General features: G+C 44.5%; 1 protein-coding gene across 1 annotated transcript in view; it reads right to left on the bottom strand.

Moving 5' to 3' along the window:
- Positions 1–17,971, bottom strand: part of MELTF (melanotransferrin) — a 68,936-nt gene extending 50,965 nt beyond the window's left edge. Inside the window, exons 1-3 of the mRNA XM_050963913.1 lie at positions 17,869–17,971; positions 9,258–9,474; positions 1,063–1,217 (exon numbers count right to left, since the gene is read on the bottom strand). Of these exons, the coding sequence (XP_050819870.1) occupies positions 1,063–1,217; positions 9,258–9,303 (201 nt within the window). The 5' untranslated portion in view covers positions 9,304–9,474; positions 17,869–17,971. The remainder of the gene's footprint in view (positions 1–1,062; positions 1,218–9,257; positions 9,475–17,868) is intronic.
- Positions 17,972–21,368: the final 3,397 nt, after the last annotated feature.

The raw sequence follows: 21,368 nt of genomic DNA, 5'->3' as shown, positions 1-21,368 counted from the left end.
AAACATGTACTGTAGGGTATTAATAAACACTTAGCTCTTCTCTAGCACTTTCTCTGCTCCAAGTGCTTTACACATATTTATTAATTGGCCAAATGAAGCAAGACACTACACTCAATTTGATGGCATTGTCCCTGAAATGGAGGGGAATGGAAGATAGCACGCACACAGAGCTTGGGGGGAGAATGGAGGGATGCAAGGAGTCCATGTGGTGCACAATGAGCTCTGCTGACAGAAGCAACAAAGATTACAACCCTTTAGTTAAATCTCACAGCAACCCTATGAGGTAAGTAGTTAGAATTATCCCTGTTTTACAAATAAGGATGCCGAGGCAGAGAGGTTAAGTGACATGTCTAGGGCCACAGACGGAGTCTATGCCAGAATTAAACATTTCCTAATTTCCAATCCTGTGGTTTTAAGCTCTTGCCCATGATTATGCACTATCCCTCCACAACTCCTTTCCAAGGAGGGTGTTATACAATTGCCTGAATTAGAGGATCTTTCTTTTAAAGGGAAGATTTAAGGCTCTTGTTCATATCCCCAGTGACTAGGTCACAAAGTATCTGGATGAACAGAAAAGACAGGACCATCTTTTGTTTTAAACCTCAAACAGTCTTATCTACTGCATGCATAATAAATAAATTAATTAATTAATTAACTAACTAACTAACTCCCAAGGCAGGGGATCTTTAAAAGTATAAATACCTGTATAAGAATACTCATCTGCCTGATTTTACCAGAAACTCAATGCAGAACAGTTTACTTTAGTGACTGGAACAACAGTTTTCCCTCTGTTGCTTATTTTCCCACAAAGAAAAACCAGGTGAGTGAGATAATAGCTTTTAGTGGACCAATGTCTGTTAATGAGCGAGACAAGCTTTTGAGCTACACAGAGCTCTTCTTCAGGTCTGGGACAAGTACTCTTAAGTGTCACAGCTAAATACAAGGTCAAACAGCTCAGGTAGCATAAATAGTACATATTCTAAGGGACCGTGCAAGGTGAAGTGGCCCAACAAGGCACAGCAAGAAGCTATATTGACACTAATGTAATGACTTCAAACTCACCTTGATCATATGGGTGCAGTTAATGGCCGAGCTGCCACTGACACACAATAAATTGGGAAGAATGTTGGCATCAATGAAGGCTGCCCTCATGTCATTACACTTGGCCTGTTCTTGCTCAGAGATCGTGCACCACCTCACATTCTGCAGGCTCAGAGCTGAAACAAAGCACCAAGGAAAATCTCTATTATTAAACAATGCCTTTATAACTGCGCTCCCTGCATATTGATAACAGAATGGCCAGACCACAGAAATTCATGGCCTGTTCAAAGCTATGGCCTCAGGGCCCACTCCTGTTTTCATTCAAATCAATGAGAGTTTTGCCATTGACTTAAATGGGAGCAGAAATGGGTCCAGCTCTCATATTGCCACATACTGATATAGGTGCTGCATGCAAAACAAAGCAGATAAGTACATAAAAAGAATCCACAACACCTATGAGAATGATACAACCTTGTTTCCTGTGTATTGTATTTATTCAATCTCCACAGTTCCCTTAGTTGTGTGGCAAAAAGTTGAGCTTTGATGTAGCTAGCACAGTCCTACTCTGAGGACCTTCTAGGATTTGTTAACCTGAAACTGCTAGAGATATTGAAAATTATCAGCAGTAAAATTCAGTCACTTAAGACATGATGTCTTGGGTTTATGTAACTTTTTATTATCATGAAGAAAAGAAAGTACAGTACAAAAATATTCATTTAAACTACATACAGAGCAAGAGTAGTAATATTTAGAGTGAAGCATTTGTTGTTGTATCCATCTGTCTGTAGAATCACTATGAATCTGGGGCAAATTCAGAAGGTTTTATCCTCAACCTTAAGAACTGGAATAATTGTTTAAAATTACACTGCGCAGCAAATGGCTCCCACAGAGAAGTCTCAGTCTATCATATCCGTGCTATCAGAACTGTGTTCCAAAAGACAAAAAGCCCAAATATCTGAAAAAATCTCCAAAGGCATGAAGGTCAGAGGTTATAACAGGGAGCCACCACAGTGCCGCGTGAAACTTAAGGAGCTCAGGTAAGCCTACCAGAGAACCAGAGAGGCAAATGGCCACTACAGGTCAGAGCCCCAGACATGCCACTTCTATGATGCACTGCATGTCATTCTAGGGGGTGCTCCTACAACTACCCCACCCCTGTGTGTAGACTCCATCAGTGGATTCTCATGCAACAGGGATGCAGATTTTGGGGATGAGGAAGATGATGATGAGGTTGAAGATAGCGCACAGCAAGCAAGCGGAGAAACCATTTTCCCCAACAGTCAGGTACTGTTTATCACCCTGGAGCCAGTACCCTCCCAATCCAGACTCCTGGACCTTGAAGGTGGAGAAGAGACCTCTGGTGAGTGTACCTTTGTAAATATAATACATGGTTTAAAAGCAAGCGTGTTTAATGATTAATTTGCCCTGAAGACTTGGGCTGCATTCACAGCCAATACAGCTACTGGAAAAGTCTGTTAATGTTAAAAGTCTGGGGATGGAGCGGAAATCCTCCACGGACATTTCAATGAAGCTCTTCTGGATGTACTCCCAAAGCCTTTGCAAAAGGTTTCTGGGGAGGGCAGCCTTAGTCCGTCCTCCGTGGTAGGACACTTTACCACGCCAGGCCAGTAGCACATAGTCTGGAATAATTGCATAACAAAGCATGGCAGCGTATGGTCCCGGTGTTTGCTGGCCAATCCATTTTAAAAGGCCAATCCAATGGGTGCTTGGTATGGGAAATGAGGGCGCTGCTGTTTGAAACCGTTCCCACATGTTATGAAGGTTAACAAAGCCAAAAGACTGTGGCTTACTATGTCTGTCTGCAAGCCGACTTCTGTTGCCTGTGTGATTTCTCACACCAAACCAGCAGACCCTCAATATAAGAGGCAAAATGCCCTGCTGTGCTCTTCTAACCACCCTGGTGTCTGGCTGTGCGTAATCAGCGGCCAGGCGATTTGCCTCAACCTCCCATCCTGACATAAACGTCTCCCCCTTACTCTCACAGAGATTGTGGAGCATGCAGGAAGCAGTAATAATGATGGGAATATTGGTTTCACTGAGGTCTAACCGAGTCTGTAAACTGTCCCAGTGCACTTTTAAATGTCCAAATGCACATTCTACCCCCATTCTGCACTTGCTCAGCCTATAGTTGTACAGCTCCTGACTACTGTCCAGGCTGCTTGTGTATGGCTTCATGAGTCATGGCATTAAGGGATAGGCTGGGTCCCCAAGGATAACTATAGGCATTTCAACATCCCCAACTGTTATTTTCTGGTCTGGAAATAAGTCCCTTGCTGCAGCTGTTCACACAGACCGGAGTTCCTAAAGATGCGAGCATCAGGTACCTTTCCCGGCCATCCCACGTTGATGTTGGTGAAACATCCCTTGTGATCCACCAGTGCTTGCAGCACTATTGAAAAGTACCCCTTTCGGTTTATGTACTCACTGCTTTGGTGCTCCAGTCCCAAGATAGGGATATGGGTTCCATCTATCGCCCCACCACAGTTAGGGAATCCCATTGCAGCAAAGACATCCACTATGACCTGCACATTTTCCAGAGTCACTACCCTTGAGAGCAGCAGGTCAGTGATCATGTTGGCTACTTGGATCACAGCAGCCCCCACAATAGATTTGCTCACTCCAAATTGATTCCCGACTGACCAGTAGCTGTCTGGTGTTGCAAGCTTCCAGAGGGCTATTGCCACTCGCTTCTCAACTGTGAGGGCTGCTCGCATCTTGGTATTCTGGCACTTCAGGGCAGGGGAAAGCAAGTCACAGAGTTCCATGAAAGTGCCCTTATGCATGCGAAAGTTTTGTAGCCACTGGGAATCATCCCAGACCTGCAACACTATGCAGTTCCACCAGTCTGGGCTTGTTTCCTGGGCCCAGAATCGGCATTCCATGGCATGAACCTGCCCCGTTAACAACATTGCCTTCCAAATTGCCAGAGCTCGTGCTTTGAGAGAAATCTGTGTCCATGTCCTCATCACTCTTGTCATTGTGCTGCCGTCTCCTCCTCGCCTGCTTTTGAAGTTTCTGGTGCTGCATATACTGCAGGATAATGCACATGGTGCTTACAGGGCTCATAACTGCCACGGTGATCTGAGCGGGCTCCATGCTTGCCGTGGTATGGCGTCTGCAGGAGTGCAGAGTGGAAGCAGATGTGGTCATTCAATAACGATGGTTTACAGCCCCACTGCACCGTCTGCTGCCAGAGCAGGAGAGCAGAGCGGCAGTGGAAGCAGTCATTCAGTGATGCCAGTTTACAGTCCTACTGCACCGTCTGCTGCCAGAAGCACCCAGGACACACCAGCGGCGGCTGAGCTGAGCGGGCTGCACACTTTCCGTGGTATGGTGTCTGCACAGAAAAAAGGCATGAAACAATTGTCTGCCATTGTTCTCACGGAGGGAGGGGCAACTGACGATACGGCTTACAGGGTGGCTTACAGGGAATTAAAATCAACGAAGGAGGTGGGTTTGCATCAGGGAGAAACACACACAACTGTCACACCGAAGCCTGGCCAGTCATGAAACTGGTTTTCAAAGCCTCTGTGATGTGCAGCACACCTTGCTGTGCTCTTCTAATCGCAAACAGCCTAGTCAGCAAACAGGGCCAGTGAGCTTTAAAACGTCCAAAGGAACATTCTACCACCATTCTAAACTTGCTCAGCCAATATTTGAACTGCTCCTTACTACTGTCCAGGCTTCATGAGCCATGGGAGCAAGGGGTAGGGTGGGGTAGGTGCGACCGCACGGTGCTGCTGGCTAGGAGAGTAGCCTGAGGCAGAAGCCTCCAGCTCACGATAGTCCAGGCAGGACTGAATCTCCATGAGATGAAATTTAAAGAAGAGAATGACCTGGAGTTACTCTCATTTATGTCCAGGTTCCCCTGACCAACCTCACCAAGGTCTGCCAGGAGCACTATGGAGACAACGATGACGGCTAGCAGTCATACTGCACTGTCTACTGCCACGAAGGCAAGGAGCTGCTGCTGTGTAGCAATGCAGTACCACATCTTCGAACAGCACCCAGGAGACACATGGTGACGGTGAGCTGAGCCTGGTCCATGCTTGCCATGGTATGTCATCTGCATGGATAACCCAGGAAAAAAGGCAAGAAATGATTGTTTACCGTTCCTTTCACTGGGTGGGGGGGGAGGCTTATGACATGTACACAAAACCACACACGACAATGTTTTTGCCCTATCAGGCATTGGAAGCTCAACCCAGAATTCCAGTGGGCAGTGGACACTGCGGGAACTGTGGGATAGCTACCCACAGTGCAACACTCCGAAAGTCGACGCTAGCCTCAGTACTGTGGATGCACTGTGCCGACTTAATGCACTTAGTGGGGACACACACAATCGACTGTATAAAATCGATTTCTAAAACGTCGACTTCTATAAAATCAACCTAATTTCGTCATGTGGCCATAACCTTAGTAGAAAACATAAGGCGGGACAGTTTGGGTTTGCATTAGGTGGTCAGCCAGTTCATGGAATCTCAGGTGACCTTGGGAGAACAGGGATATACACTGTATTCTTTATTAATCCATTTACAAGTTAACAATAATTTTTTCCTTCCTTTTGGAAGTTTGTAGAATCCCATCGTCAAAGGCAGCGTTCCCTCTAATTTTTTACGTCCACGTGCAGAATGAATTTTGTTATGTACACTAATATGCAGGTGATGTGTGGCAGGGGTGGGGCCGAGGTTCAGGGTGTGGGAGGGAGCTCAGAGCTGGGGCAGAGGGTTGGTGTGTGATTGGGGTGAGCACTCTTGGTGGGGCCAGGGATGAGGGGCTTGGAGTACAGGCTGCCCCAGGCCTGTGGCAAGGAGAGAGGACTGTCCCTAGCCCTCTTTTTCTGCAGCAGCTCTGGGCCAGGGAAGAGGCACCTCTCCCTGGTCACGGCAGCTTCAGCCAGGATGGGCTGGGCTGGGCTGTGGGAACGGCACCTCTCCTCGGCTGCAGCAGCTCCAGCAGGACTGTGCTGGGCCTGGGGGAGGGACACATCTCCCCAGACATGGCAGCTCTGGCTAGGCTGGGGAAGGGGGCGCCTCTCCCTAGCTGCAGCAGCTCTGACTGGGCTGGGCTGGAGGAGGGGTGCCTTTCCCTGGCCGTGGCAGCTCCAGCAGGACTGGGCCAGGGGAGGGGCACCTCTCCCTGCCTGCGTAGCCCTTGATAGCCTGCCACACAGCCACATAGCTTAGAGGGAACTTAGGTCAAAGGATCCACTTTTTCTCTTATGTGCAAAACTATTTCATTTTCAATTTTTCATAAGTGCCTCAGAACATGTGGCTAAATGCTAGTCTCCAATTTCTATGTTCCTGTGTCTGATACAAGGGTCTGTGAAGATAAGGCTGCATTGGGCAAGGTGTATGATCACCTCTTACTCACATTAATTTGTGAGATGAAAGATAAAAGGCCCCTGCCCAGCTCCACATTCTTCTAGCACAGGGGTGGCCAACCTGAGCCTGAGAAGGAGCCAGAATTTACCAATGTACATTGCCAAAGAGCCACGGTAATATGTCAGCAGCCCTCCATCCGCTCCCTGGCCACCAGCGCCTCTCCTCTGCTGGCAGCCCCCAACAATCAGCACATACTCCCCCCTCAGCAATCAGCTGGTTCATATGCGCGGGAGGCTATGGAGGGAGCAGGGAGAAGCGAGGGCATGGCAGGCTCAGGGGAAGGGGTGGAGTGGGGGCAGGGCTTGGGACAGAGCAGGGAGTTGAGCAGTGAGCACTCCCTAGCACATTGGAAAGTTAGCATCTATAGCTCCAGCCCCAGAATCAGTGGCTACGTAATCTCTGAAGAGTCGCATGTGGCTCCGGAGCGACGGGTTGGCCATCCCTGTTCTAGCATGTGCAATGAATTCACCTCTTTCTTCCTCACTCTGCTTACCGGGGCTTAACTGAAGTTTCTCTCTTGCCAAACTGCAGCTTTTCTCCCAGCATCTGGCCAGGTGCCTACTTGTAACAGAGGATGTCTTTTAGTCTTCCAGTGGGAGTTAACCCATTTGAGGTGGGGCTAGGAACACAGAGATGACTTGTGGTTTGAATTCTCTGCTACAGCTGGCCAAGAATGCATTAAAACAGAAAGCTAGTCTCCGAACCCAAGTTTACTCAGCTTTCTGATCTTCCGCAGAGGTACACTAACTATGAGAGGCTGGGGGCTAGTAACTTCCATCTGAAATACATTCCTAGGTCCTATGTTAGTATAGTCTCACCATCAGACAGGTAAACAGCCAATTACCTCCTTTAGCAACAAAACAATACTAGTGTTGTGCAGTAGTGGAGTAATATACTGCAACTTACACACGTGTCAGGAAAATGTTTGGGGCTGTTGATATTCTGTGGGACTTTCTACAGGAGCCAACTCAAAAAGGACTAAAACAAGATCATTTTACACATAAACAGAGCATCTTTCTTTCTGTAGAATTTCAAAGTGCTTTAGAGATAGCCAGCCAGGAGGCATAAGAACAGTCAATGCACCTTTGGACTCCTGGACATTCCAGGCAAAACTGTTGACATTTCTCTCTCTGCCCTGTGCTCATTGGCTGTTTGCTCCAACCCTACCTCTCTGTCTCCCCTCCCCTCTAGTTTCTTCAGCACAAATTCACTCCACACCTGCCCCCTCTCCTCTTGCCCGCCCGTTCAGCTGATCCCCTCCTAAGTAAACCCACCCACTCCTTCAAAGGAGAAACCAAACTTGTGGAATTAACATGGCATTTGCCACTACCCTATGTTCACTGTGTGTTCTACTCCTTCCAGCACCCTGTATCTGTCTTGTCTATTTAGTCTCTTTGTACTCTACCTTTTGTCTGTAGCCATCTGTGCTGTTCCTTGTCTTATACTTAGATTGTAAGCTCTCTGGAGCAGGGACTAGCTTTTTGTTCTGTGTTTGTACAGCACCTAGCACAACATGGCCCTGGTCCACAACTGGGGCTCTGAGGCACTACAGTGACAAAAATAATAATAAAAAATGCAATCACCTCAAGGGTGAGGGAAAGGCAACACAAAGCATGGTGCATAACAGAAAAGGTTGGGGATATTAGGGTGTCATGGATCCACAGAATCTATGCTATGCCCCAGCTTTTAAACAGACCTTTGGAGGAAAAGTGTGCCAGATCCCCAAAGGGGTCCCACTTGTTCGTAAGGGTAGGTCATGGGGTTGCAACACCTCTGCAACAGAGCCTCTCGGTGCCAGCACTCCTGCTTCACACCCATGAGCGCTGCCCACCAAGTCCAACTGAGATAGTCTCTGACCAGGAGTCTTTACACTCTTCAGGGAACAACACATCTCAGCAAGTATTGGCAGTTACACCAGGTAGCCTTTTTAAAACAGAGTAGTCAACTGGCATTATTAATCAACTGGCATTTATTAGCATAGCGTAATAAAGGTTAAGACATAGTCAATTCTGGCCAGTATTCCACCCGGCCAAGCTACCATGGACTCCATTTTTGGCCCTCTCCCTCTTTGTCAGTCTCACCGGAGAACTGCTGTCTCTCTCCCAAAAGCCAACTCTAATCCCAGCCACCTGATACATTTCAGTCCATTGTCCAACACTTGCAGACCCATGCTGAGTTCACATATTCCACCTGGCAGAGATTTCCATGAATATGTATCACTTGTTCAGTCCTTGGGTTTCCCATTGTCTTTGTGGTCCCTCCACTGATATAGGTCTATTTTAGCCAGTTTTTTAACAACACATTCATTCCACTCCACACGCTTACACCTCATGTTTCCTGTTCTGCCCCACGAGCAGCTTTTTAACGCTTCTGCAATCACTGAGTAGCAATGAAAAGTACAGAGGGAATCCAAGGCACATAATGGAATCATAAAATACATTACAGCAAATTCTCACAGTGCAATCACCTACAAAAAATGTGCCATGGGGAGCTGTAATGTCCACGGAGAGCAGATGGGACCTTGGTCCCATCTGAAACAGTCAGACAAAATAAACAGCGTGGGATCAGCAGAAAAAGTAGACTCAATGTGGACAAAGTATAATATTTAATACCAATGAGAGATGGGAAAAAAAGATCATTTTGATCCAACTCAGCTGTCTGTTTTCCCACCATATTCCTCCCTCCTTCAGAAATAAAGTGATTCTGAAATTGTTTTAATTCCCTTTGTGCTGTATCATCTCACAGACTAGTCAACCCTAGAGGTACCAAGTGGCCCAGTGAACTCTTCCCTCAAGATTAGCAGGCACTTACCAGTGTGAAAGAAGCAGAGATGATAAAATATGCCCTGAAAGTTCATGATGAAGTCTGCGTGTTCTCTGCTCCGTCTCCAGTCTTCAGAATTCCAGTGATCAATGCTTTTATAGTATATTCTGGTCAGTCTGCTCCTCTTCAGACCACTCCTTGTTGGAAATCAAGACCCTCACGCTGCATAACAATTACTCTTTGTTCCGCCAGCACACATCTCATTCTAAAGGGAGAGGAAAAAACTGCATCTGTTTATATTAACTTCAGCCTTGAAAAGGAAAATGCAAAATTCCTGAGACACTGGAGCAAATTATAACCTGTCATTGCTTAAGCAACACCTACTGGGTCAGATGTGTAATAACATGTTGATCGTGAGTGTAGAGTGAGATTGAAATAAAGTGTCCAGGAACTTTTTTTTGTTTTGTTTTGAGCATATATTCCCATCAAGCTTTTTCGCATGGAGATCAGACGTGCACATTGATGCAGTTATGCCCTTCACTCCATATACCTGTCACTTATCACAGGCACAGTGGGCTTGATTCACAAAAGAATTGCTATCTGCCACTTTAGGTGCCTAAATGCCAGAAGCAGGTGCCTCTGGGCTTCACAAAACTCCCACTAAACTGCTGCCAAAAGCTCTAGCTACTTAAGCTCCCTTGGTGCCAAAGTTTTTGCTTCTATGCATGTGCACGGCTACTTCCATCTAGGCATCCAGAGGTCTAAGCCCAACTATGATGCACAAACCAGAAGATTGCCCTTTATTTTTGTTTGCCTTATTTTGTATAGTTATAAATAGAATTCTAGCACCATTTGTTTTTAATTGTGTTTGTCCTATATGTCATGTATGTTGGCCTGTGTTGTATGTTGTGTGACATGACGACTTTTTATTATTTTTATTTTGTTGCAACAAAAGTCAAGTTTATAACTTTAAAAAATATATAAGTGGTACTACACTATTTTAAAATTATGGTTGGAGTATAACCATCATATTATTACAATTTTTTTATCAAAGTTCAAAAAGGTCTCAGTTATAAATATATGTACATATATCGCTGCCCCAAAAAATAATGCAATTGCAAACAAAAAGACTTTTCTTTTATTAATCACAGTTTTGTTTTTCATTTTTTTATTCAAAGAAACAAAAATGTAAGGGGAAACCTCAACATTAAGGTTAAGGTAATATTAACAAAATGTTAATTTCTTGTCTGGGTTTTCATAAACTTGTTTGCACTTTTAAATATAGTGATAAAAATGTCATAGCAAAAATGTTTAAACATAACAATTTATGCATAAAGCTAACCAAACAATTTCAACAGGGTTCCACCTTTTCAATATGCTTCCACCTTTGTCTCACAACATAACCAAGTGTCAGAAAACTTTAATGCCTTCAAATTATTTGCATTGACCTGTATTTAAAATTCATTTTGGTTTAATTTTTATTCTCTTTTAAGTTATATTAAAGGGAAGTAGTGGTTGCCAATGTTTGTGCTTCTAAACAGTTAGCAAAAATGAAATTGGTATCACAAGCAAATTAACTGTAAAACGTTTGTTAAAATTATGTTACTAACTCTTTTGCTAAAACAAAGTGTTCAGCAAGGGAAAGAAATATACCTTCTCATGGAAGCTTGTGACCATCTATTTTAGCAGTTAAGCATTTTATTTACTATAAAATATTAGTACTGCACCTCAATTGAAAAATGAATGCCTATACAACAACTGCAAAAGTATAGCTTGTGTTATTAAAGACTTGGTCCCCATTACATCGTAAACAAACTACATTCATCAGTGCATTAAATTTGGATTACTGAAAACAAGAAGAGATGTAAAACAAACAAAAAACTTTATTATGTTAACTAACTAGCTGTTTAAGGTTGCCTCCCACAGGCCCAAGACATCAGAAGATATCACACCACAAAAACACCAGGTGATATCGGTATACAGTGAAGAAATCCCCTAAGCATCAAGAAAAATGAAGTGCTTTATAAATATGAGACTGGTCAAATACACGTCAATTTATCATATATGAACAATTCAGTTGGCAATTGGCTAGAAATCATTGTCAGTTAATTAGAATTTGGCTATTGTGTAAAAGCAACTATTATTGCTGTAGTACTGTATTATTGCTCTATATCATTTACAATGTGCATAACATTGCTAAACTGTTTAACCAACACACAGGTATAAATTAACAAATAAATGGCAGCAAACAACATGAAGGCAAGAGGGGGAAAAAGTGGTTAAAAAAAAAGTTACATGGTAACTACAAATTGGGTAAACAAATTGCCTGATAGTACCAGTCATAATTTGGTTCAGTGACACTGCAACCTAACTGAGCCACATGTTATTCAAAACAATCTGTATACCAATACTAAATCTTGACACAGCAATACTTGATAAATTGGTCAGCTGAAAGGCAGCATCCATAAAAAACTGGATCTACGTCAACTACTGGTGTATCACAGAGCAATGCAATCCATGGAACAAGAGACACTAGCAGTTCCTCTTTCCTGCCCAGGAAAGTTTACCAGAGGGTGACAACCAGCAGTAAGGGTAACCTATAACACAAATGGGCAGTACTGTGTAGTAATTACAAGACATTTATATAAAAAGGCCTCATTTGTAGGGTCGCTACTTCAAATTTCTGTTTTACGTCTCATATATATATAATACTGAGGGATACACAGAGGGAACAGACGCTTGCAGCCGACTGTTATCAACATTGGACAGAACAGAGCACCAGACCAGTGATGTCTGACAACATCTCAGGCAGAAGGGGACTTGAACTGGAGGTCTTCCACATCCAGGAGAGTACCCTAACCACTGGGCTAAAACGTACTCCTCTGCCAGGCTTCTTGCAAAAACAGCCTAGGTGTCTAACTCTAAGAAAGGGGCTAACAAGCAAATGGAGCAACCCCCACCTTAAGTGTCAAACTGCCTGAGAGGGAATGGGCCTTAGGCCACAATCCTCACCTTAGCAGCTACCATTGGCTGGGTTAGGTAGAGTGCCACCTAGCATACTGGCTTTTGTGAATTCAAAGCTCAGGCAATAACTCTCCCCCATCATTGTATAGAGTGCCTAACTCAAGCTTTGTGAATCCAAGTGGTTTTCTAGACACCTAAATCCCTTTGTGAATCTAGTCCAGTGTTGTTACAATTCACACAATCCTATTAAGAATAAAGACAACTAATAAGCAAACTTTACAATGATGATAAGTGATGGATAAGGGCAAACAAACAGTGACAAGTTTTTAAAGTGCCTGTACATAAATGCTAGAAGTCTAAATAATAAGGTGGGTAAACTAGAGGGCCTTGTGTTAAAGAAGGATATTGATATAATAGGCATCACAGAAACCTGGTAGACTGAGAACAATCAATGGGACACAATCATTCCAGGGTACAAAATATATCAGAAGGCCAGAACAGGTCTTGGGGGGCGGGGGAGGAAGTGGCACTATATGTGAAAGAAAATGTAGAATCAAATGAAGTAAAAATCTTAAGTGAATCCACATGTTCCATAGAATCTCTATAGATAGTAATTTCATGCTCTAATAAGAATATAACATTAGGAATCTATTATCGACCACCTGACCAGGACAGTGATAGTGACGATGGAATGCTAAGGGAAATTAGAGAGGCTATCAAAATTAAGAACTCAATAATAGTGGGGGATTTCAATTATCCCCATATTGACTGGGAACATGTCACCTCAGGATGAAATGCAGAGACAAAATTTCTCAATACTTTTAATGATTGCTTCTTGGAGCAGCTGATATGGGAACCCACAAGGGGAGAGGCAACTCTAGATTTAATCCTGATTGACGCGCAGGAGCTGGTCCAGGAGGTAACTATAATAGGACAGCTTGGAAATAGTGACAATAATATAACAACATTTAACATCCCTGTGGTGGGAAGAATAGCTCAACAGCCCAACACTGTGATATTTAATTTAAAAAGGGGAACTATGCAAAAATGAGGGGGTTAGTTAAACAGAAATTAAAAGGTACAATGACTAAAGTGAAATCCCTGCAACAACCCCACCTGTTGCTTCCCTCCTCCCCCAGCCTTCCTGGGCTACCGTGGCAGTGTCCCCCTCATTTGTGTGATGAAGTTATAGAGAGTGCAGGAATAAGAAACAGTAACTTGTTAGTGAGATAAAACAAGGGGAAGGCAGCCTCCCGGTGCTATGACAGTCCAGGCAGGACATTAAACAGTGGAGGGGAGAAAAACCCAGCATGCCGCTGCTATGAGAGTCCAGGCAGGACAGAATCTTTTCTTTACATAGGAAAGAGAGGGGGCTGATGGAGCTCAGCCCCCAGTTGCTATGATGAGGATGGTTACCAGCCATTCTGTACCATCTACTGGGAATAACCAAGAATCATTCCTATTTTCACCCAGGCACCCCCAACCAGCCTCACCTGAAGCCAGCCAGGAGCACTCATGGGTTGATAACAAGGACAGCTACCAGTCCTACTGTCCCATCTGCCACCGGGCAGGGGAGAGAAGTGGATACTGCTCTTCACTGCTGCAGCATCACGTCTACCAGCAGCATTCAGTAGACATAGGGTGACATTGAAAGAAGTCAAGAAACGATTTCTTTCCCTTTTCTTTCACATGTGTGTGTGGGGGAGAGTAAATTGACAAGCTATTCCCTGAACCACGCCGGACAATGTGTTTGATCCTACAGGCATTGGGAGCTCAGCCAAGAATGCAAATACTTTTCGGAGACTGCTGGGGACTGTGGGATAGCTGGAGTCCTCAGTACCCCGTCCTTCCCTCCATGAGCATCCATTTGCCGCTCTGGCTTCCCGTTACGCTTGTCACGCAGCACTGTGTAGCCTGTAGATTTTTTTTTCAAATGCTTTGGCATTTCGTCTTCTGTAATGGAGCTTTGATAGAACATATTTGTTTCCCCATACAGCGATCAGATCCAGTATCTCCCGTATGGTCCATGCTGGAACTCTTTTTGGATTTGGGACTGCATTGCCACTCGTGCTGATCAGAGCTCCATGCTGGAGAAACAGGAAATGAAAATCAAAATTTCGCGAGGCTTTTCCTGTTTACCTGGCCACTGCATCCGTGTTCAGATTGCTGTCCAGAGCGGTCACAGTGGTGCACTGTGGGATACTGCCCGGAGGCCAATACCATCGATTTGTGGCCGCACTAACCCTAATCCGATATGGTAATACCGATTTTAGCGCCATTTCTCTCGTCGGGGAGGAGTACAGAAACCGATTTAAAGAGCCCTTTATATCAATATAAAGGGCCTCTTAGTGTGGATGGGTACAGCATTAAATTGGTTTAATGCTGCTAAAATCGGTTTCAACGCGTAGTGTAGACCAGGCCTAAGAGTCATCCTCCCCACCCTCCCCCCAAGTGTCTTAACAACAGGTCCAACCTCCATCCTCCTCTTGCAGTTGTGAATGGATGATGAATGCTAGCAACTTTCCTCTTCTTCCCTTCATAGTTTGTTGTCCCAGGTTGGTGGAGTCCAAGGATTCTGGCAAGTCAGTGCTGTCTGGGGCATTACCATTTGAACTAGTTGAGGTGATTTCAGCTTTGATTTTTGGGTAGGGAGGCCTACACCAGAGTCCTTCAAATAGGCTGCTGCTCACTGTGGCTTCAGCCCAAGGTAAATCAGTGCCACCTGCATCAGTGTCACCTCTGCACCCACCCCTTTAAAGCCACCTTAGCTCTGCACCACCATCCATTGCCTCAAAGCCACCTCAGCTCTGCACCATCCAGTAGCCTGCAAGCACCTCAGTTCAGTTCTTTAGAGAGGAATGTGTGCCATACACGACCCTTAATAGAGTTCTTACCACCCACAGAAGCCCTGCTGTATTAATTTAGATGGAATAAATGGTTAACGAATCACAGAAACATAAAAAGCAACAAAGCGTTCTGTGGCACCTTATAGACTAACAGATGTATTGGAGCATAAGCTTTTGTGGGTGAATACTCACTTTGTCAGACGCATGTAATGGAAATTTCCAGAGGCAGGTATAAATATGGAGGCCAGAATCAGTCTGGAGATAATGAGGTTAGTTCAATCAGGGAGGATGAGGTCCTCTTCTAGCAGTTGAGGTGTGAACACCAAGGAAGGAGAAACTGCTTTTGTAGTTGGCAAGCCATTCACAGTCTTCGTTTAATCCTGAGCTGATGGTGTCAAATTTGCAAATGAACTGAAGCGCAGCAGTTTCTCTTTGAAGTCTGTTCCTGAAGTTTTTTTGCAGTAGGATGGCTACCTTAAAATCTGCTGTTGTGTGGCCAGGAAGGTTGAAGTGTTCTCCTACAGGTTTTTGTATATTGCCATTCCGAATATTTGACTTGTGTCCATTTAATATAGATACTGTCCATTTTGGCTGATGTACATAGCAGAGGGGCATTGCTGGCACATGATGGTGTATATAACATTGGTGGGCATGCAGGTGAATGAACCAGAGATGTTGTAGCTGATCTGGTTAGGTCCTGTGATGGTGTTGCTGGTGTAGCTATGGGGACAGAGTTGGCCTCGAGGTTTGTTGCATAGACTGGTTCCTGAGTTAGAGTCGCAGACCGAGACCAACACCTACAAGATCTTCACCAAGCATTCTCAAAACTATGATACCCACACGAGGAAATAGGGAAACAAATCAATGGAGCCAGACGTGTACCCAGAAGCCTCCTGCTGCAAGACAAGCCCAAGAAAGAAACCACCAGAACTCCACTGGCCATCACCTACAGTCCTCAGCTTAAACCTCTCCAGCACATCATCAGTGATCTACAACCCATCCTGGACAATGATCCCTTGCTTTCACAGACCTTGGGAGGTAGGCCAGTCCTTGCCCACAGACAACCCGTCAACCTTAAGCATATTCTCACCAGCAACAACACACCGTACATAGCACTCTAACTCAGGAACCAATCCATGCAACAAGCCTCGATGCCAATAAATAAAAACAGTTAAAACATTTGAGATGTTAATGTAATGAATTAGGCTTACATTCCCCCCACTCCTTTTCTTTAGTTAGAAAGCATTTTTAGAAGAAAAAGAACACCCTTTTTTGACAGTTTCTTGGATGGCATCAAACATGGCAATAAGTCTTTTGGAGAAAAGACGAGTTATTTGAGATGGGCTGGAGTTGATGATGCTGTTGTTAAAAGACTGACCCTATTTCATCTTAGGTGGTGTTTGGAATTCAGCTGGAGCCAGTAGAGGTAATGATGTCATCTGGGTCCCTCTCTCTGACCTGGTCAGGGCATCTCTCCTCAGGATCAGGATGACAAAGGTCCACGGTCCCAGGAGCTGGTTGTGGAGGTTGCCATGATGGTGAAACTCACTCCGGTAACCAATTTTTCTCCCTAAGGTCTCTTTTTGAAGGACCCACAAAGAGACTGGTGAGCAGTATAGCCCATCACCTTGTTATTGTTTTCACCAATTAGCCCTCATTTCTGATGCACCATTTTCGATACACTTATTTCTGATTTCACACTTTTCTTGTTTATCAGACACCATCTTAACACAGACCTTGAGTTATATCAGTAGCACTTTTTGTGTGGACTAATTCACTCTGTGTCCTTTCATGCTTCTTCCCCCATCATTTGTTATCAGCTGTTATATGACATCTTACCAACTTTCAATTTTCTTTTTTACAGTTGAACTCATAATTAGTATACAACAGCACTTCTAACAAATGATAGGTAGGTGGCTAGATCACAATTAGCACCAATGTTCCGTCTTTTTCCATCCATGTGTGAAATAAATTTTATTGTGTGCACCGAGGTATGTGCCTAAGTGCACCACCAGTAGAAACAAAAAACCTAGATGTAGTATATATATTTTAAAAAGTTGCCATAGGGATAATTACTCTAGCCAGGACAGGCTAGGCATTTTAGAACTCATTACTCAAAGAATTAAATGTAAGTGTAAGAGAAATAAAAATTATGAAATGCATAGACCAGTCAAAACACTAAAATAACACTTTGAAAGAATAAAATTACAGAGAATATATGTGCATTGCAGGAAGTACCAAGATGTAACAACAATAATACAAGTATGTGTGAGTGTGAAAGAGACATTGTGTGTCTGAGTGTGAGAGAGTGAGACACACACACAGAAAGCCTCCATGGGTACGTTCACACTATCCACCGGATCAGCGTGTAGCAATCGAGCTATCGGGGATCGATTTATTGTGTCTCAGCTAGACGCGATAAATCAATCCCCAAATGCTCTGCTGTTTACTCCGGCACTCCACCAGGGTGAGAGGTGGAAGCGGAGTCGACAGGAGAGCCACGGCTGTTGATCCCATGCCGTGAGGACGGGAGGTAAGTAGATCTAAGATACATCAACTTCAGCTACACTATTCTCATAGCTGAAGTTGCATATCTTAGCTCAATCCCTCCGCAGCGTAGACCAGGCCTGTGTATGTGCTGGCTGCTGGGGAAAACCGTATGCTAGCTCTTTAAGACACTCACTGAAAGCTCTCCTGCTCTGTCCTGAGCCCTGTTGTTTCCCCTTCCCCGCACTGCAGAGATGGGGTACATGGGGAGGGGGGGAGAGAGAGAGACAGTGTGAGCTGGCTGCTGGGGAAATCTCAGAAACGGTGCACTGTCTCTTTAAGAAAGGCACTCAGACACTCACCATAGCAGCTCCGAGTCCTTCTGGGCAGGCTCTTCCCTGCAGAAATGGGGCACAGAGGTGGGGGGAGGGAGATACCCTGACCTCAGCTCTCTCCCTCAACCCCCTTCAGCTCTGCACAGCCAACAGAAGGGTCCCGGGAGCAGCTGCAGGACAGAACAACGTAGGAAAGGCACCTGAACACATGCTGCTGGCTGTGCACACTCTGCTATCAGCTGGGTGGCACTTAAATCTCTCCTGTGCAGCTGCCCAAGCACACAGCTTACAGGGAACATAGGTCAGCACTGGTGGCACCTGTCACCAGTCCTGTCCACGCGTCCTAACCTGATTACAGACTTTAGTCAGGTTGACCCCCCGCTCACCCCAGGTGCATTTGATGTAGCTCTCGTGTCCTTTCATTTCACAATAGGGACAACAGTATTTTATTGCCCCTCACCCCCCCCCCAAAGACCCACAATAAAATCACAACTGTATTATAACCAAAAGGCTCCAAACTTTCACAATGCAAATAAAGCCTCATTCAGTCATATTCTCTTGCTCACCAAGAGATGCTGGCAAAGAGCTCACTCTCATATGGAGTTCTCAAGCAGCTCTTGGTTACTCTGCTCTCTGTTCACCAATAGGTGTCAGTAGTGAGCTCCCTACTCTACAAGACATATGGCTAGGGCCCTACCAAATTCATGGTCCATTTTTGTGAATTTTATGGGGGAAGGATAGCTCAGTGGTTTGAGCATTAGCCTGCTAAACTCAGAGTTCTGAGCTCAATCCTTGAGGGGGCTGTTTAGGCAACTGGAGTAAAGATCTGTCTGGGGATTGGTCCTGCTTTGAGCAGTGGGTGGACATAGATGACCTCCTGAGGTCCCTTCCAACACTGATATTCTATGGTCATAGAATTTTTAAAATAATAAATTTCATGATTTCAGCTATTTAAATCTGAAATGTCACAGTGCTGTAGGGATCCTGACCCAAAAAGGAGTTGGGGTGTGTGAGTTGCAGTACTGATACCCTCACTTCTGTATTGTTGCTGGCAGCGGCTCTGCCTTCACAGCTGGGGAGTGGTGGCTGCTGGTCAGGAGCCCAGTTCTGAAGGCAGAGCCACTGCCAACACCAGTGCAGAACTAAGGATGGCACGGTATGGTATAGCCACCCTTACTTCTGTGCTGTTGCTGGCAGGGTGTTGCGTACAGAGCTGGGTGCTGGTCCAACAGCTGCCACTCTCTGGCTGCCCAGCTCTGAAGGCAGCGTAGAAGAGTGGCAATACTGCAACCACCCTAAAATAACCTTGTGACCCCCCTGCGACCCCAATTTGAGAAACGCGTCTCCCCTGTGAAATCTGTGTAGTATAGGGTAAAAGCACAAAAGACTAGATTTCACTTGTTTTTTATGGCTGTGAAGTTGGTAGGGCCCTACATGTGGCATGTTAAATTATATAGTACATTTTCATTAGGATTGCCAGACACTGAAATGCAGCCATCCTTGAGACTGACAGCACAGCGGTTTTATGCCAGCATCAGTATGTCACTGTTTTAGGAGAGGACAGAAACAATGTCTTCATCCAATTACAGAGTGGAATTTAGTTGAGCAGAATGTAGTTTACTTATGTTAATAAATATTATATAAATAAAATATAATTGAAGATATATCTATCTCCTAGAACTGGAAGGGACCTCAAAAGGTCATTGAGTCCAGCCTACTGCCTTCACTAGCAGGACCAAGTACTGATTTTTGCCCCAGATCCCTAAGTGGCTTCCTCAAGGATTGAGCTCACAACCCTGGGTTTAGCAAGTTAATGCCCAAACCACTGAGCTACTCCTCCCCACACTGTTGGAATCTGAAGAATACTGGGATTAATACTCTTTCTCTTGTGAACATTGCAATGGGACTTTTAATCAGTAGTAGGCAGGGCCTGTGTTTTATGTCTCATGTGACAGACAACACCCTATAGTAGCATAGCACAGATCAACAACATGCTGAAGCATTATGGATTCATAGATATTATGGCCAGGTGAGTTTGTGAACATCTAATCTAACCTCCTGAAAAACACAGGCTGTAGGAATTCCCTGAATTAATTCCTACCTCAAGTCAATAGCTGTGGCTGAATTAAAGCATACATATATTTTTTAAAGATTTCCAGTGATGGAGAATCAACCATAACCTTGATGAGCTGTTCCAATGCATAATTACTCTCACTGTTAATAATCTTTGGCTTGTTTCTAGTCTGAATTTATCTAGCCTCAACTTTCAGCCACTGGATCTTGTTATACCTTTGTTTGCTAGACTGAAGAACTCTTTACTATCAAATGTACATTCTACATGTAGATACTTAGAGAGAGTGACCAAATGACCCTGTGACACACTATACCTTGGGGGAGTGTCTTGTAACCCACATATTCCTCATCTGTATATAATTGTGATATTACATACAAAGCATGCCTTGTAAGGTATAAGGAGAAAGGTTATGATCTGCTGAAAGTCATTTCTGTATCCATATATGTATATCATTAATGCATATGAAGTTATGAGAATTGTGTTGTATGGTTGTCACTAAAACATGCTGCAAGTTGGGGAATCAGCCAGATATTAGCTACCCAGAGGCAACAGCAAGGAAAGTAACCAATGGTCAGGCAGGGTGTCAAATAGCTCATCAACAATCATTGTCCAGCAAGGGAGCTACAATTCAATGACTCACTGGCATGGGATCACACCAGGGGAATTGCTCAACCTTGCCTGGAGACTCAACAATGCCCCCCCAGATATGCTTGGACTTGTGTTCCCCAAGCACATGGGACTGAGTGTATAAAACAGATGCTTCACCTTTCTCATGTCCCCACCTATGCTGCAAGCAACCAAGACACCCAGAAGGCTGAAGACTCTGACAGAGGAGGCTGGCCCAGGTTTAAGAGACAAACCTGTGTGTTAAGGACTGCAGTATCCAGTGGGGTGAGAAAAACTGCTTAATCTAGATCAGTTGTTCTCAAACTTTTATACTGGTGATCCCTCTCACACAGCAAGCCTCTGAGTGTGACCCCCCCTTTATAGATTAAAAAACTTTTTTATATATTTAACACCATTATAAATGCTGGAGGCAAAGTGGGGTTTGGGGTGGAGGCTGACAGCTTGCGACCCCCTCCCCATGTAATAACCTTGTGACCCCCTGAAGGGTCCCCACCCCCAGTTTGAGAACCCCTGATCTAGATGTTGCCCAGTCTAATAGGGTTGAGAGTTTAGACTGTCTTCTTATATTTTATTTTATTTTGGTAACTAACTCTGACTTTTTGCCTATCACTTATAATCACTTAAAATCTATCTTTTGTAGTCAATAAATTTGTTGAACTGTTTATCTTTACCAGTGAGTTTGTATGAAGTGCGTAGCAAAACTGCTCAGGTTTGCAAAGGCTGGTGTTTATCCACTTTTAATTCATGAACCAATTAATAAATTTGCATAGCCCATCTTGAGCAGTGCAAGACAATATATTCCTGAGATAGTGCTGGGAGCTGAGGG

This window comes from Gopherus flavomarginatus, chromosome 8, assembly GCF_025201925.1.
Source record: "Gopherus flavomarginatus isolate rGopFla2 chromosome 8, rGopFla2.mat.asm, whole genome shotgun sequence".
Lineage (NCBI taxonomy): Eukaryota > Metazoa > Chordata > Testudines > Testudinidae > Gopherus > Gopherus flavomarginatus.
The sequence above is the reverse complement of the archived record's forward strand: the minus strand, read 5'-3'. Positions and strand labels throughout refer to the sequence as shown.